This window comes from Uloborus diversus, chromosome 3 (assembly GCF_026930045.1).
Source record: "Uloborus diversus isolate 005 chromosome 3, Udiv.v.3.1, whole genome shotgun sequence".
Lineage (NCBI taxonomy): Eukaryota > Metazoa > Arthropoda > Arachnida > Araneae > Uloboridae > Uloborus > Uloborus diversus.
In genome coordinates, this window is record NC_072733.1 from 133,774,932 (window position 1) to 133,787,583 (window position 12,652).

The 12,652-nt window shown below is 33.7% G+C and overlaps 1 protein-coding gene across 3 annotated transcripts in view; it reads right to left on the bottom strand.

Annotated features, from left to right (window-relative positions):
• LOC129218588 (HBS1-like protein) overlaps positions 1-12,652 on the bottom strand; it is a 163,711-nt gene that overhangs the window by 52,582 nt on the left and 98,477 nt on the right. For all 3 annotated transcript variants that reach the window (XM_054852902.1, XM_054852904.1, XM_054852903.1), the window contains exons 13-14: positions 3,779-4,012; positions 2,327-2,500 (exon numbers count right to left, since the gene is read on the bottom strand). In XM_054852902.1, coding sequence (XP_054708877.1) covers positions 2,327-2,500; positions 3,779-4,012 — 408 coding nt within the window. The remainder of the gene's footprint in view (positions 1-2,326; positions 2,501-3,778; positions 4,013-12,652) is intronic.

The following is a 12,652-nucleotide window of genomic DNA, read 5'->3' on the forward strand; positions in this document are numbered from 1 at the left end:
AACCTGGAAATTTTGTATTTAGTTGAAGCTTTGCATTTTAAGTTCATTATTGTGACGTTTTCCACAAAAAAAAAACTAATTTTACAGCTACCTTTCCCTTTTAAAAGTAAAATCTACTTAAGTTAAGCCTTGAATGAGCGCAAATGATTTGTAATCGTGGTGGTGAAAATTTGTCCTCTTAATGAATATTAAAACAAGCTGGATTTCTTCTCATTGTCACAATAATCTGAAAAATCAGAGCAACGCGAAAGTCAACTAAGTGAGCTTAATAAGCAATTTGTGATTGCTCAGAAAAACTGAATACTCTATGTTCATTAAATAATCTTGTCAGAATATTGCAGATGCAGAACATATTAAGCAGAGAAAATGGCAGAATTGCCAGAAGTTTGGGATGGAAATTAACCTAAAATGCCTAACATTGATGCATTTGCACCTTTAACACTAGAACGCCGGAACGTTTTCTTCCCCTAGAATGCCGACTGGTGTCATTTTGACACTGGTCAAAACTAAAATATTCGAACAAATTAAATGCGATTTTCATTTTAATATCTTTTTAATTTATGAATGGTAATAAAATAATAAAATGACATCAAGTTTATTGATAGATAATTTATCATACTTATAGGAAAAAAATAATTATGCAGAATATTTTTCAGAAAAACTTACTTACATTATGTACATTAAACACAGAGATAATTTATAGGTTTGGTGCCTTTTCCACATACTACTCTTTTACCTATTTTACAGGAAAAACATATTTTGGTTGCCACATTTAAATTACATATTTTTTACCTGACATTTTTTGCACTTTGGTGGGCTGTTATTTTGAAATTCATGTTCATTACTTTTATTTTTTCTTAGGAATTATTGATATATTCTCTGCTCATTTCGGCCTTTTTTGCGAGACATTATAAAATTTTCTAACTATGATAATATAAAACGCTCGAATAAAAAGCATCATAAATAATCCAAAGAGCTGCCAACACATATGCAAGTGCATCAACTACCTCAGTAAAAAAGAAAATCCAAAAGCCCTATGCAATTGATAAATTATGTCACATAAGCGCTCATATGGTGACAGAAACTATCAGGTGATAAGCAGGTGTGAAAAATTAAAATTTGCTTACAGGCATTGGTGATGTTCAATACTCTGACGCTTATTATAGAACTGCTGTTAAAAAAAATAAATTCACTATATTGAAGATAAAATTATTGCAGACACCACACTGGCGTTCTAGGTAAATTCACCTATAAAATCATTTTTTAAAAAGCTAATTTCTCCTAACTTTGTACCTGGGTTTTCCTTACATATTAAATAAAAGTGACAAACGTTCGTATGGATCCCATGCGAATTTCACATTTTGCATAATTTTTAAAATACTAAGGTGTTGAAATGTCACCTCACGCCGTTCTAGTGTTAAACTCTTGCTTCGCTAATGAATCAGCATTTTTTGAAATGAATTTAAGTGCATTTGTTTCTGAAATCTAAACTGCTTCCTTCTGTACCAGGAAGTACAAAGTTGTAATTGCCAACCACCAAACGAAACTAATCTTTCCCTTCACAAGGTTATTATTGCTATTCTTGTGGGCAGGAAATATGCATCAAATATCCATCCACAGGGTGCCTGATGGCACAAGGGGAAAAAAAGGGGCTGTTTTACTTATATTTGGCGATAAACAAGGCAGCGCTAGCCCATTTGACGACTCTTCGTGTAATTTGGCAGACCTGAACGAGTTTGAAATTAGAAAAGTTTGGCCGATGATACTTGAAGCAGAAGTTTTTTTTTTTTTTAATTTCCCTTTTTTTACATTCGTCATATTCTTTACATTTCAGTAGTTTTTAGGCTGAAATTGTGGCAGGTTCTTTTTTTACAAAATAGTCACTTTTGTTTTAAGTTAGGCTAAAATATTCTTCATAGTCTCCAACTCTTCAAAATAGTTTCAATAGTCGTTTTTTTAATCAGTCATTAATTAGTTGACAGGGGTTTTTTAGTGACTGTTTACCACTATTTGAAGGATTTGTAGTTCAGAGGTTTCAATTAATCTTATTTGTATATGATTGTCTGGAGTAAAGGACAATGTCCATTGTTTATAGGTTCCTATTGTTCCAAGGTGGCTGTTAAGGGACATTTTGTAAGAATTAAAGAACTACTAAGTTGCCTAACTATTTGAAGTATTTAAGTATATCTGCTAAGTTTAAAATTAACTTAGTATCTTTCCTAATAAATTTGGATTGCAGGACATGTAACAAAAGAGTACTGAAATATTTCCAAGATAAAGCACTTATAATATAGATAACAAGTAAAAGCTGAAGAGAGAAGAAAACCTTTGACAACTGCTTGTTCTCCTGCTGGCAAAACTGAAACTTTTTCACCAGATTTTACTGCTCCAGCTTCTATCTTCCCGGCAACACAAAAGCCACCACTTGTTCCTTTAAATACATCACTGATGCACATTCTTAAAGGCTTAGACACAGCTCGTTCTGGAGGTTGGAAATTATCTACAAAACAGAAAAGGGAAAATAAACAATGAGAATGCAAGTAGGACTAAATGAACAAATAACATTTGAATGTATACTCAAACTTTGAAAGTCTGATCTCCATTATTTACAACTAGCATACAAAACTGAAAAATCTCTTCAAAACTGTTTTTTTTTTTTTTTCTTTTTATGCTTCCAAAAAATGAGCAAACCTCTCATTAAAAAAATTTACTATTTCAAAACGATAAATTTGGTAACCTATTGTTTCTATATTTCTATTTGAATTTTAAAAAACTGCATTTCAAAATAAAATGCTTCTTCAAATCAAATAAACAATGCCATTAATACTTAAAATATTACCTTATTATCATTTTAATATACTAGTTATTAAGACTATTTGGAAGGTTATATTTATAATTAAGATTTCATATGTATTAAGTAAAAAACTTAGTAGATGTTAATAAGTTAAATAAGTATTATTGGATGTCATAAAGAATTAATTTAAAAAATCCTATAGTAGAAATGTGTGCAGTCAGTTGCATAAAAAAATTCTATGCCTCTGCTTTGCAACAATTTCATGAAACTTTTTTCATATCAAAGCCATTTAAAACCGTTCAACCATTCTTTGCTAAAGGATTGTCTTTTTAGAATCAAATTTGGTGTTCAATATGATTTTTAAATACACCATGATAGTGTACAAATGACAAATTGCTATTTTCACTCCTTTATTATTATTTTACTTCCAACATCTAGTTAATTAGGGGGGGGGTGAAACTAACAAGTTGATAGTATGTAAAAACCCAATGATCAATTGTCCCAGACAGGGCCGGATTTGGAAGTGTGGAGGCCTTGGGGCAACAAAGGAATGGAGGCCCCCTAATCAGGGTTCGAAAAAATCATCATACTTTTGAAAATATCCTATACATTGGTATATACCGAATATTTTGATACATATGTATATATTCGATATTTTCAACTCGTGAAAGTTAGGATATTTTGTAAAAGTTTTACTGTGTAAAAAAATTACCCTTTGTTGTGGAGGCCCCACGGGCAATAGCCTTGCCTGCCCTCCCTTAAATCCGGCCCTGGTCCCAGAGAATGATTAGGGGGAAAAAAGCATTTTTGATGGTTATCTTAGGACTCAAATTTAAACGCCCCAGGGGATAAGCGGATTTCGACTTTTCATTTTTGAAGTATTTGATACACTGTGATGTGCTGTAGCTCATCAGCAGCAAACCTTAGTTGCAGTTATATTGGTTGAATGGAAGCTTGAAATTTCATAGAATAATATTTCAGTACCTATAACTTCCACCAGAGTAGGTCCAGTGTACCAATCTTTTAGCTCTGGTGCTTGAGGGCTACTAATGAGATTTTCTCCTGAGAGTCCACTGCATGGAACAAATGTCACATCATTTTCCTTAAATCCAACTTGTTTCAAAAATGAAGACATCTTTCCTTTGATTTCATTATATCTCTCTTGGCTCCAATTCACATTATCCATTTTATTGACAGCAATGGCAATTTGGGAAACTCCTACAAATTATTAAAAAAAAAGGTCTCTTTTGTGGTTTTTATTATTGTTCTCAATAAAATACTGGAAGCAAAAACAATGGTTAAGAAATTTAAATTCAAACAGATTCAATCCATGTATTAGTTATAATAAAACACTATAACTGTATAAGTTAACAAAATTTAAACACAAAAGCAAATTTTGAAAAATGAAATAAAATTAACTTAACGATGTAGAATTTCTACTGCAATTATTTAATAACCTTAAATAAGGATAAAAACCAATGGTTCAAATGAAAATAAAGACTTAAAAAAAAGTCACTGTACGTAAAACATGATTTTATGGAATTTCACATTAAAAAAATAGTAAATGATTGGTTAGTTGTGTTTTTAATGCAAAGTCTTATTTCGGTCAAAATATGTTACTGTCATTATGTGAAGAAACTGCAGAGCTAGTATGGAGCAGCTTGAAGGTTTACAATTCAAAGAATTGAAAGTACAGTGGAACCTCAACAATCTGAACTAATTGGGGCAGATTCCAATCTGTATTGCAGAAAGCTTGGATTAACAGGGTGGCCTATTTTAACTCCTGTTATTCACTCAATAGCAATCTGAAAAAGTATTTCGTTTAAGTTGATAATCAAGCAATTTTACCTCTGATAAAGCATGAGTGCTTAATACATCATCTACGTAATAGTAGCAGGGGTATTGTTGCAATTATGTGCAGTACAGTCTAGAGAAGTACAAAGTGAGTGTACATGAGCATGGTAATATTTTTAACAGCGTCTACTCTACTGGTCAGTCGCGCACATCAGTTCAATGATGTGTAGATTGTGTTGTGTATAAGTTGATCAATCTCCTATTGTTCCATCTATTCTAAGCTTTATACTAACTACTTATATCAGATTAATTGTGCAGTAAAACGTCAACAATATGTAAACACAGTGCCTGTACTAAAGTTAAAGAAAAACTTGCAAAAATTGGTTGTTAAATTAGGTGCTGGTAAGGCTTAAATTATTGATTAGAAATAAAATTGAGCAAAAATTGAACTTTTCTGTGGTATAACATGTGACCCAGCAGTTGAACAATGTCACAATTCAACAGTTTCTTCTCATCTAATTTTAAGCCTTCACTTCACAAACTGTTCAGATTATCCACAATTTGGGGTCCATAGGGTTTGACTGTAATCAGGAAATAGAAAACTACCCAAAAACTTGGAACTAATAACAATTCAAAATGGTCAAAAATCCTTCAGAACAGACTGTTCATCTAATAGAAATTATGTTTAAGAAAAACTGAAAAACTTTTTTCTGCAGCTATAGTCAACTTTGCTCAACAGACAAATTCATTTCTAATAGCATAGGAACCCATTTGACACAAAATACATACTCATAGGACTTATACACCACGATGTTTCTTACACAGAATTTATGCTTGTAGGTCTCTTTCTCAACACAGTTTTTTCAAATTGTCAGACTGTGAAAATCCAATAGATAATATTATGATTCCCCCTTTTATTAACCCCTAATGTAAAAAGAAGGGTGTTAAAAGTTTAACTTGTGTATCTATGTATGTCTGTGGCATTGTAGTTCCTAAATTGGTAAATCAGTTTGGATTTGTTCATTTTTTTAAGGGGACATGATCGAGAATGTTCTTTGCAACGAATCAAGAAGATCTGTCCAGCTGTTTGAAGATCATCTGCTCTTTTCTAGGTGCTGAAAGAATCAAAAACTTCTGATCCATTTGAAAGTTAGAAGTTGGTAGGTAGGCGGGGATATTTTAAATTTAAGTTTTACTCTAGGTAGCTTCCATGCATTAGTTTCATTTTTGCCTCTTTTAATCTAATTTCCTTCAAAATAAAAACCAAAGAAAAACTACTAATTTAAACAAATTTAAGGAATTAAAAAATATATTAAGTATTGAAATAGGAGAAAAGGCTAATTTTATATTTAAGTAAATTTTTAATCTTAAAAAAATAAGTAAATTAATACAAAACAATCAGAAAAGATCAGCTTTATCTTTTCTGATAGGAGAGATGAAGAGAAGAAAATGCGCGCTGTTTGCTCGCTCCTCTTTCCCTAACAACAGTTCAAAATCAAACAAATTTGTACTCAACAGTGGCAAATCTAAGGCGGGGGGGGGGGGGGGGCTGTGAGGCTTCAGACCAGAACTTTTTTTTTTTTTAACACCAGTAGTACTTACAGGAAAAATACTTACAGAAAGAAAATTCAACATTGAAAATTTTAATTTGCTTTTAAACTACTACTGCTTTTATTTAAATAAATGAATACAGTGGTATTTTTACATCCTAACTAGAGATGTAAAATTTCCGGAAATTTTGAAGTGGAGGAAAAAAACCAGTTTTTTAACTTTTTTTTTTTTTGGGGGGGGGGGGGGGGAAATTTGGAAAAAATGGAAATTTTTATTTCTTTATGAATAAAATTAAGGTTTCTTAATAGCTCTGTGTTTCTTGGAACATATAAAGGGTTAAGCATTAAAAAATATAGTCTATCCACACATCTTCTTTTTCTGCTTGACAGATATACACATAAACCCCCCCCCCCCCGTAAGATTAATTTAAAAAAAAATCTTTTTGTTTTATAACTAAGAGCTTTCATGGTCAAACACCAGAAATAAGTCCAGTCGTATTGAACCATTAATAATGGGTAATGTGTGTCTAATCATAAAAATTACATTTTATATTTTAGATTGCCTTTGAAATTTGAAATATTAATAGAAATTTTCGACTTTCAAACATGATTTTTTTTTTTTTTTTTTAAGAAAAATAATACAATGTTACTGTCTGAAAATAAAAGCTATTGAGTTTTGATTTTTTCCAACCCAGTCTAAGTTCAAATCAAAACTAAATTGGTTTTTCTTAAGCTGAAACAAAACTTAAACTGGAGTTTCAGTTTATTCACATGACCGTGCTAAGTACAGTAGTAAAAGTAGTCATACAAGCACTTTGGAACAAAACTGAGTTATTAGAACTAAGTTGTTCTTTGTTTGTTCTCTGTTTTGTATTTTGCATAATAAATAAAATGCTTTAGGGTCATTTGATCAAGAACTAAAAAAAAGAAGAAAAAAAATCTGAATCAAGTATTTTGAAGAGCCAAACTTTAAAACACTATCTCAGCTTGAGCCCAACTTCAAATTCCACTTTTTTGCTTAGCACGGCAGTATACAGGGTGCGGCAAAAAAAAAAAAAAAATATCAAACGAAAATTGTATCATGGAATGGAAGAAAGGTAATTTCATTTTAATAAGTGCCAAATTTATTTTTGTCTCTCACTTTATTAGAAAATAGTTTACAATATATTTCCTAGTTTATGTATTGTTTTTCGGTTTTCTTACAATTTTAAATAAAATACCTGCTATTTTAAGTTGTTTAACTAAGTAGAACAACAATTTGTTTGCTTGTTGTGTACCGGCAAACAGTATTTGAAACGGTATGTCATTTCGAGTGGCTTGGAAATGATCGTCGATGTATGGAAAGTTGACAAAATGAACAATGAACATTTGAGTTAATCCTCAGGTCATCCAAAAGTGAGTGCAATGAAATCCTTGGGTTTCCACGAGAACAGTCGTTCGTAAGATGGGAATTTGTGACTGATAAGTGCGACTAAGGGAAAAAACAGCTCAAACAGAAGTTTTACGAGTTCCAAAAAGTTCAGGCATTTGTATGACTTCAAAGATGCCAAAAACGTTTGAGACGGGCAGCAAGGCCACGCTGAAAGAGATAGTATTCGACCAGCTCATATCCCCCAGAAGAATAAGAATTAGTCTGTAGCCAAGCACCTTAAAAAATGTTAAATATCCCCAAAATCCGAAGTCAGGCTTGGTCTGTGATGGAATCAGCACAAGCGAAAAAAAAATCTCTAGTTTTTTGTGGATGAAGGCCGTAAAATGAATCAAAAAGTGAAACAGAAGGACATTTTAGAAGTTATTGTACTTCTGTGGGCCTAAGAGCACTTCAGCAATGTAAACTGAACATTTTCCTTGAACTCCATACCGATTCATATGGGCAAAAAGATAAGAGTGGTGCATGGCGCATTTTTTTTTTCTATGATATTATCTTTTGAGTGGATGCTCTACTCGCTAGACCTCAATCCCATTTATTACACTGTATGGCCTATTTAGGTGCCGAAGGTCTTCCCTAACTACACGTACTCTCTAAACCAATTGTTTTATAGGGAATAGGATTAATTAAAGGACTTGTGGCCCTTGAATGAAAAATTCAATACGCAGTTGCATCTCTGTATTATTGCAAAAGGCTGCTAGTTTGAAACCAATTAAATTTACTGATTGCTAAAGGTCTACTCATATTATTATTTTTTGTGTTTTGTTAATTTATTCATTTTTTATAAGTTTCATGGAAAATTGCTTGCCCGGGTATTTTAGCCGCACCCTGTACATTTGATTCGTAAGGTCAGCAGAAACATAGTTTTGTGGTTGATGTTATGCTTGTTTGTTTCATGAAGAAGGAAAAATTCTTCATTAAGGTTTTTGGTTTAAGCTTTTTTGCAAGATAAATATTATTAAACGTTTTTTGATCTACGAGGTGCGGCTAGAAAAAACCGAACTAGCACAGGTGAAACAATAAAACGAATGCAATAAGGCTGAAAGTCGCCTGGCCTGTCACGTGACTCTTGCTCCGCCTACTGCTCGAGTTTCATCTGCCTCCTGCACTCAGTCTGCCCGTGACGTCTGTTTTAAGTAGTTGATGTTTTGTCTGTGCGTCGGAAAAATGTTGAGTGTACAGAAAGAACAGCGTGTTAACATCAAATTTCTTTTCAAACTTGGAAAATCTGCAAGTGAAACGTTTGTAATGTTGCAACAAGTTTACGGCGATGATTGTTTATCGCGAACACAAGTGTTTGAGTGGTTTAAACGAATTAAAGATGGCCGCGAAGACACAAGTGATGACGCTCGCACTGGCAGACCATTGTCAGCAAAAACTGATGCAAATATTGAAAAAATCGGTAAACTTGTTCGAGAAGATCGCCGTTTAACAATCAGAGCAATGTCTGAGTTGACAGGAATTGACAAGGAAAGTGTTAGGCAGATTCTTCATGAAAGTTTCAACATGAACAAAGTGTGTTCATGTTGAAGCGTTGTCAGTGAAGACGTTTTTAGCCAATCACAACATTCCCATCTTAGACCATCCACCCTACTCACCTGATTTGGCTCCCTGTGATTTTTTTCTTTTCCCTAAAGTCAAGTCAGCTTTGAAAGGAACTAGATTTGAGAGTGTTGAAGCAGTAAAAGAAAAAGTGACGGAAGTAATGTGTGGACTTACCGAAAATGATCTGCAGCATTGCTATGAACAGTGGAAAATTCGTATGGAGCGGTGTATAGACCGAGGAGGAGAGTACATTGAAGGAGATAACATCAAATTGTACATAACGGAAAATAAAAATTTTTTATAGCATCAGTTCGGTTTTTTCTAGGCACACCTCGTATATGCAAATTATATTATCATACAAAAACTTGCATTAAGGTTAGACAGTATTTTAACACAAAATGGGGGGGGGAGGACATTGTATCAAAATTTTAGTGGGAAAAATTTCTAATCACTTTTTGCTGAAAATTTCAATTAAAACCCTGAACAGTTAAAAAAATTCATTTTTTTTTTAATTTTCCGAAGTGAAAATTTACTTCTTAGGAAAAAAACGTTTTTTTCCGGAAATTTTCCGGTTTGTTTCCAACTGTTTTCATCTCTAATCCTAACTAATATTGAGGAAGACTAACTCATTGCTCCATAATCACTCAACTGAATAATAATGGATAGGATTATCTGGATGTTTATACGGGGAGCCAATTTGTATGACGCATCATTTATTTCCGTTAAAACTGGGCTAAAAAAAGTAAAGGATTTCACATGGCTGGAAACAGAATCAGAGGGCATTTTTTAACGTAAAAACGATAAAATGGATGTTGAAACTAAATGCAATGTGATTGAAAACTTTATTATTGGTGGAGTTAAAAGTAATAGCTATAAAGAAAATTACTTTTTTATTTTTGTGAATGATTAATCTTTGTTCATTTGTGCCTGAAATTCTCTAAATAGAGATAATAAGTTCAAGATTTTTATTACCAGAAGTCAGAGGCGTAACAAGAAGGGGGTGACTGTGGGGAAGGGGCCCACGGCCTCACACTTCCGGGGCCTCCCATCCCCCTTCGTTCCGATTTTTTCTCCAATCGAAGTTTGTTTCCAAGAAAAAAGATTTATTCAATTATTCCCGAATTATTTTTAAAATAAGAATAAATTCCATCCCAAAATTTTAGTCTGCAAATGGCTTTTCTCTTCTTTCCTCTTTCTCTCTTGTTGGAGAAACTTGCTTGCCAACTCGCTTATTGTTCCCACTCTAATTGTTCCGAGGCAAATAAACTGGCAAGACCCTAATACTACTGATGAACTAGGCAGTCTGGATCACAAAGACTGACCACCTCTGTAGAAAGCACGGGGGGGGGGGGCAGAGGCAGAAAGACGAAGTGAGATAAAAACTGTCGAATTCAGGTACTGATAACCTTGTGAATTGTAAAAATAAACGACTCGCACAAAAGAGAGATGCAGGTGCAAAAACGCGAATAATCAACCAGGATGACTTGTTCAAGACTCAATAAACCTTTACAGAAATTTTTGGAAAAACAGCTGACTAAGTAGATTGCCCTTCATCCTTTCTTGAAAGCTATTGATTGAGAAAATTGAATGCTTGTGTTAACGCTTCGGATGTGGCTGAGAGATGGAGTGCTGGTACCACTGAGAAAAGATAAAATGGTGGGAGTGAAGACTTTCATTCATGAAAGACAGATCCCAAGTCATGTGATATATTTTGAAGCAAAGCATTGGAAGAAATCAGGTTTTTTTTTGCTTGTTTCACGCAAAACGTGCCAACCATTCGTCGTTGTTGAGTCACATGACTTGGGGTCCTTGGGTCAGCTTTTGCTAAGCCAATGATTAGACTTGCTCCTTCCATTTTAATCCCTGCTCTAAAACTGATACCTCTTCTTCATCATCATCATTTTTATTGAGTTGAGTAGAAGAAAATGTGGAAGGGTTCCTTGTGGGATAAAATACTATAAAGATGAAGCACAAAAGGTATAATTTTGTGTAATATTTTCGTAGTAATATTTTAGGGCTTTTTTCTTTCTCTAAGTTTTTGTCATAAATATTTCTTTTCCCTCACAACCTGATAATCATTTTTTTTAACGTCACATCGTATATAGGGACAAATTAATTTGTAATAAATATATTTAAGAAATTCAATCATTCTATGAACAAAATCTTCTTGATTATAATGTGTTTGAAATCTATCACATTTTGTTTTTGTCTGTGATTCACAAATGTCCAGTTTTGTCAGTCAAAATTGTAATTAGTTTGACTGTCAAAAAAAACAACGTCCTTTCCCCAGCAATAAAGTTAAGGAAGAAAGAGCCCAGCAAGTTACTACATATTCAAGTTTACCAAAGACAAAGCCCTCAACAAGAAAGAAGAGGAGAGGCGCTAAACACTCCCCCATTTTCCAGGAAAAGAGGCCATATTTTAGTAATGTATAAAAGAGGAAACCTTTGCAGTGTTAAAAACAAAAAAGAAAAGAGAATGAATGCGTAAAAGAAACGGAAAGTTTTTTTCGAGGGGGGTAGAATTTAAAGAGAAATCAGTCTTCCAGCGAAAGGGATGGGAAAAAAGGGTAGGGGAGACCGGGGCAAGATGCCTTATTTTTTCCGTTTCCTCCCAGTTAACATCTACTGCACACAACTGGCTCTTCTATCCGCTGTTCATTCAGCAATAGTATAGAGACGCTGCAATTGCCATATTTGTGTTAGTTCTGAAGTTCTGATTGTTCACCATTGCCACGATCTAACTTTTATGCATTTGTAAATAAGCTCTGCTACAGATACAGATAAGTTATGTTGTGTCTCTTTAGTATTTATGAGTAACTTAGTTTAAATACTACCTATTACCATGAATAAATGTCAATTAATCGCCTTCTCTCATGGCATTGGAGAAGAATCTGTGTGAGAATTAGTGTTTCTGATTTCAATGCATTGTCTAAAGCAACACAATGTGAGGAAAAAAAAATCTAAAAGAAAATTTTAAGTTTTGGCATTTTAAATTCAAACTATGTTTTTCGCAATCATGAGCGTGTGTATATAGGTGTATGTGCCTTTGTGTAGACTAGGCGAGAGCGTGTGTATGTAGGAGTGTGTGTATTTTTGTGTAGGCTAGACGTGTGTATGTAGGTGTGGGTGTTTTTATGTAAAATTGTGTATGTACACGTGTATATGTGTGTTATGTACATGTGTGTATGTAAATGTGTGTATTTGTGTATGTAGACGTGTGTGTATATGTGTATGTGTGTATGCAGACATGTGTGTGTGTATGCAGACATGTGTGTGTGTATGCGCGTTTTTGTGTGTGTATGTGCGAGTGTGTGCATGTAGATGTTTGTGTGTGTATGTAGGCATGTGTGTGTTTGTGTATGTACTAGAGATGAGTTCAGGCTCATTTTTGAGAGCCCGGGCCCACCCGAGCCCGAAAATTTGCAATCGAGCCCAACCGAGCCCGAATGATATTGTCTCAGAACAAAATCTGAGCCCGCTCGAGCCCAAAGGAAATTTTCTTGTATCAAAAACCGAGCCTTCTACAGTCTGACATGAT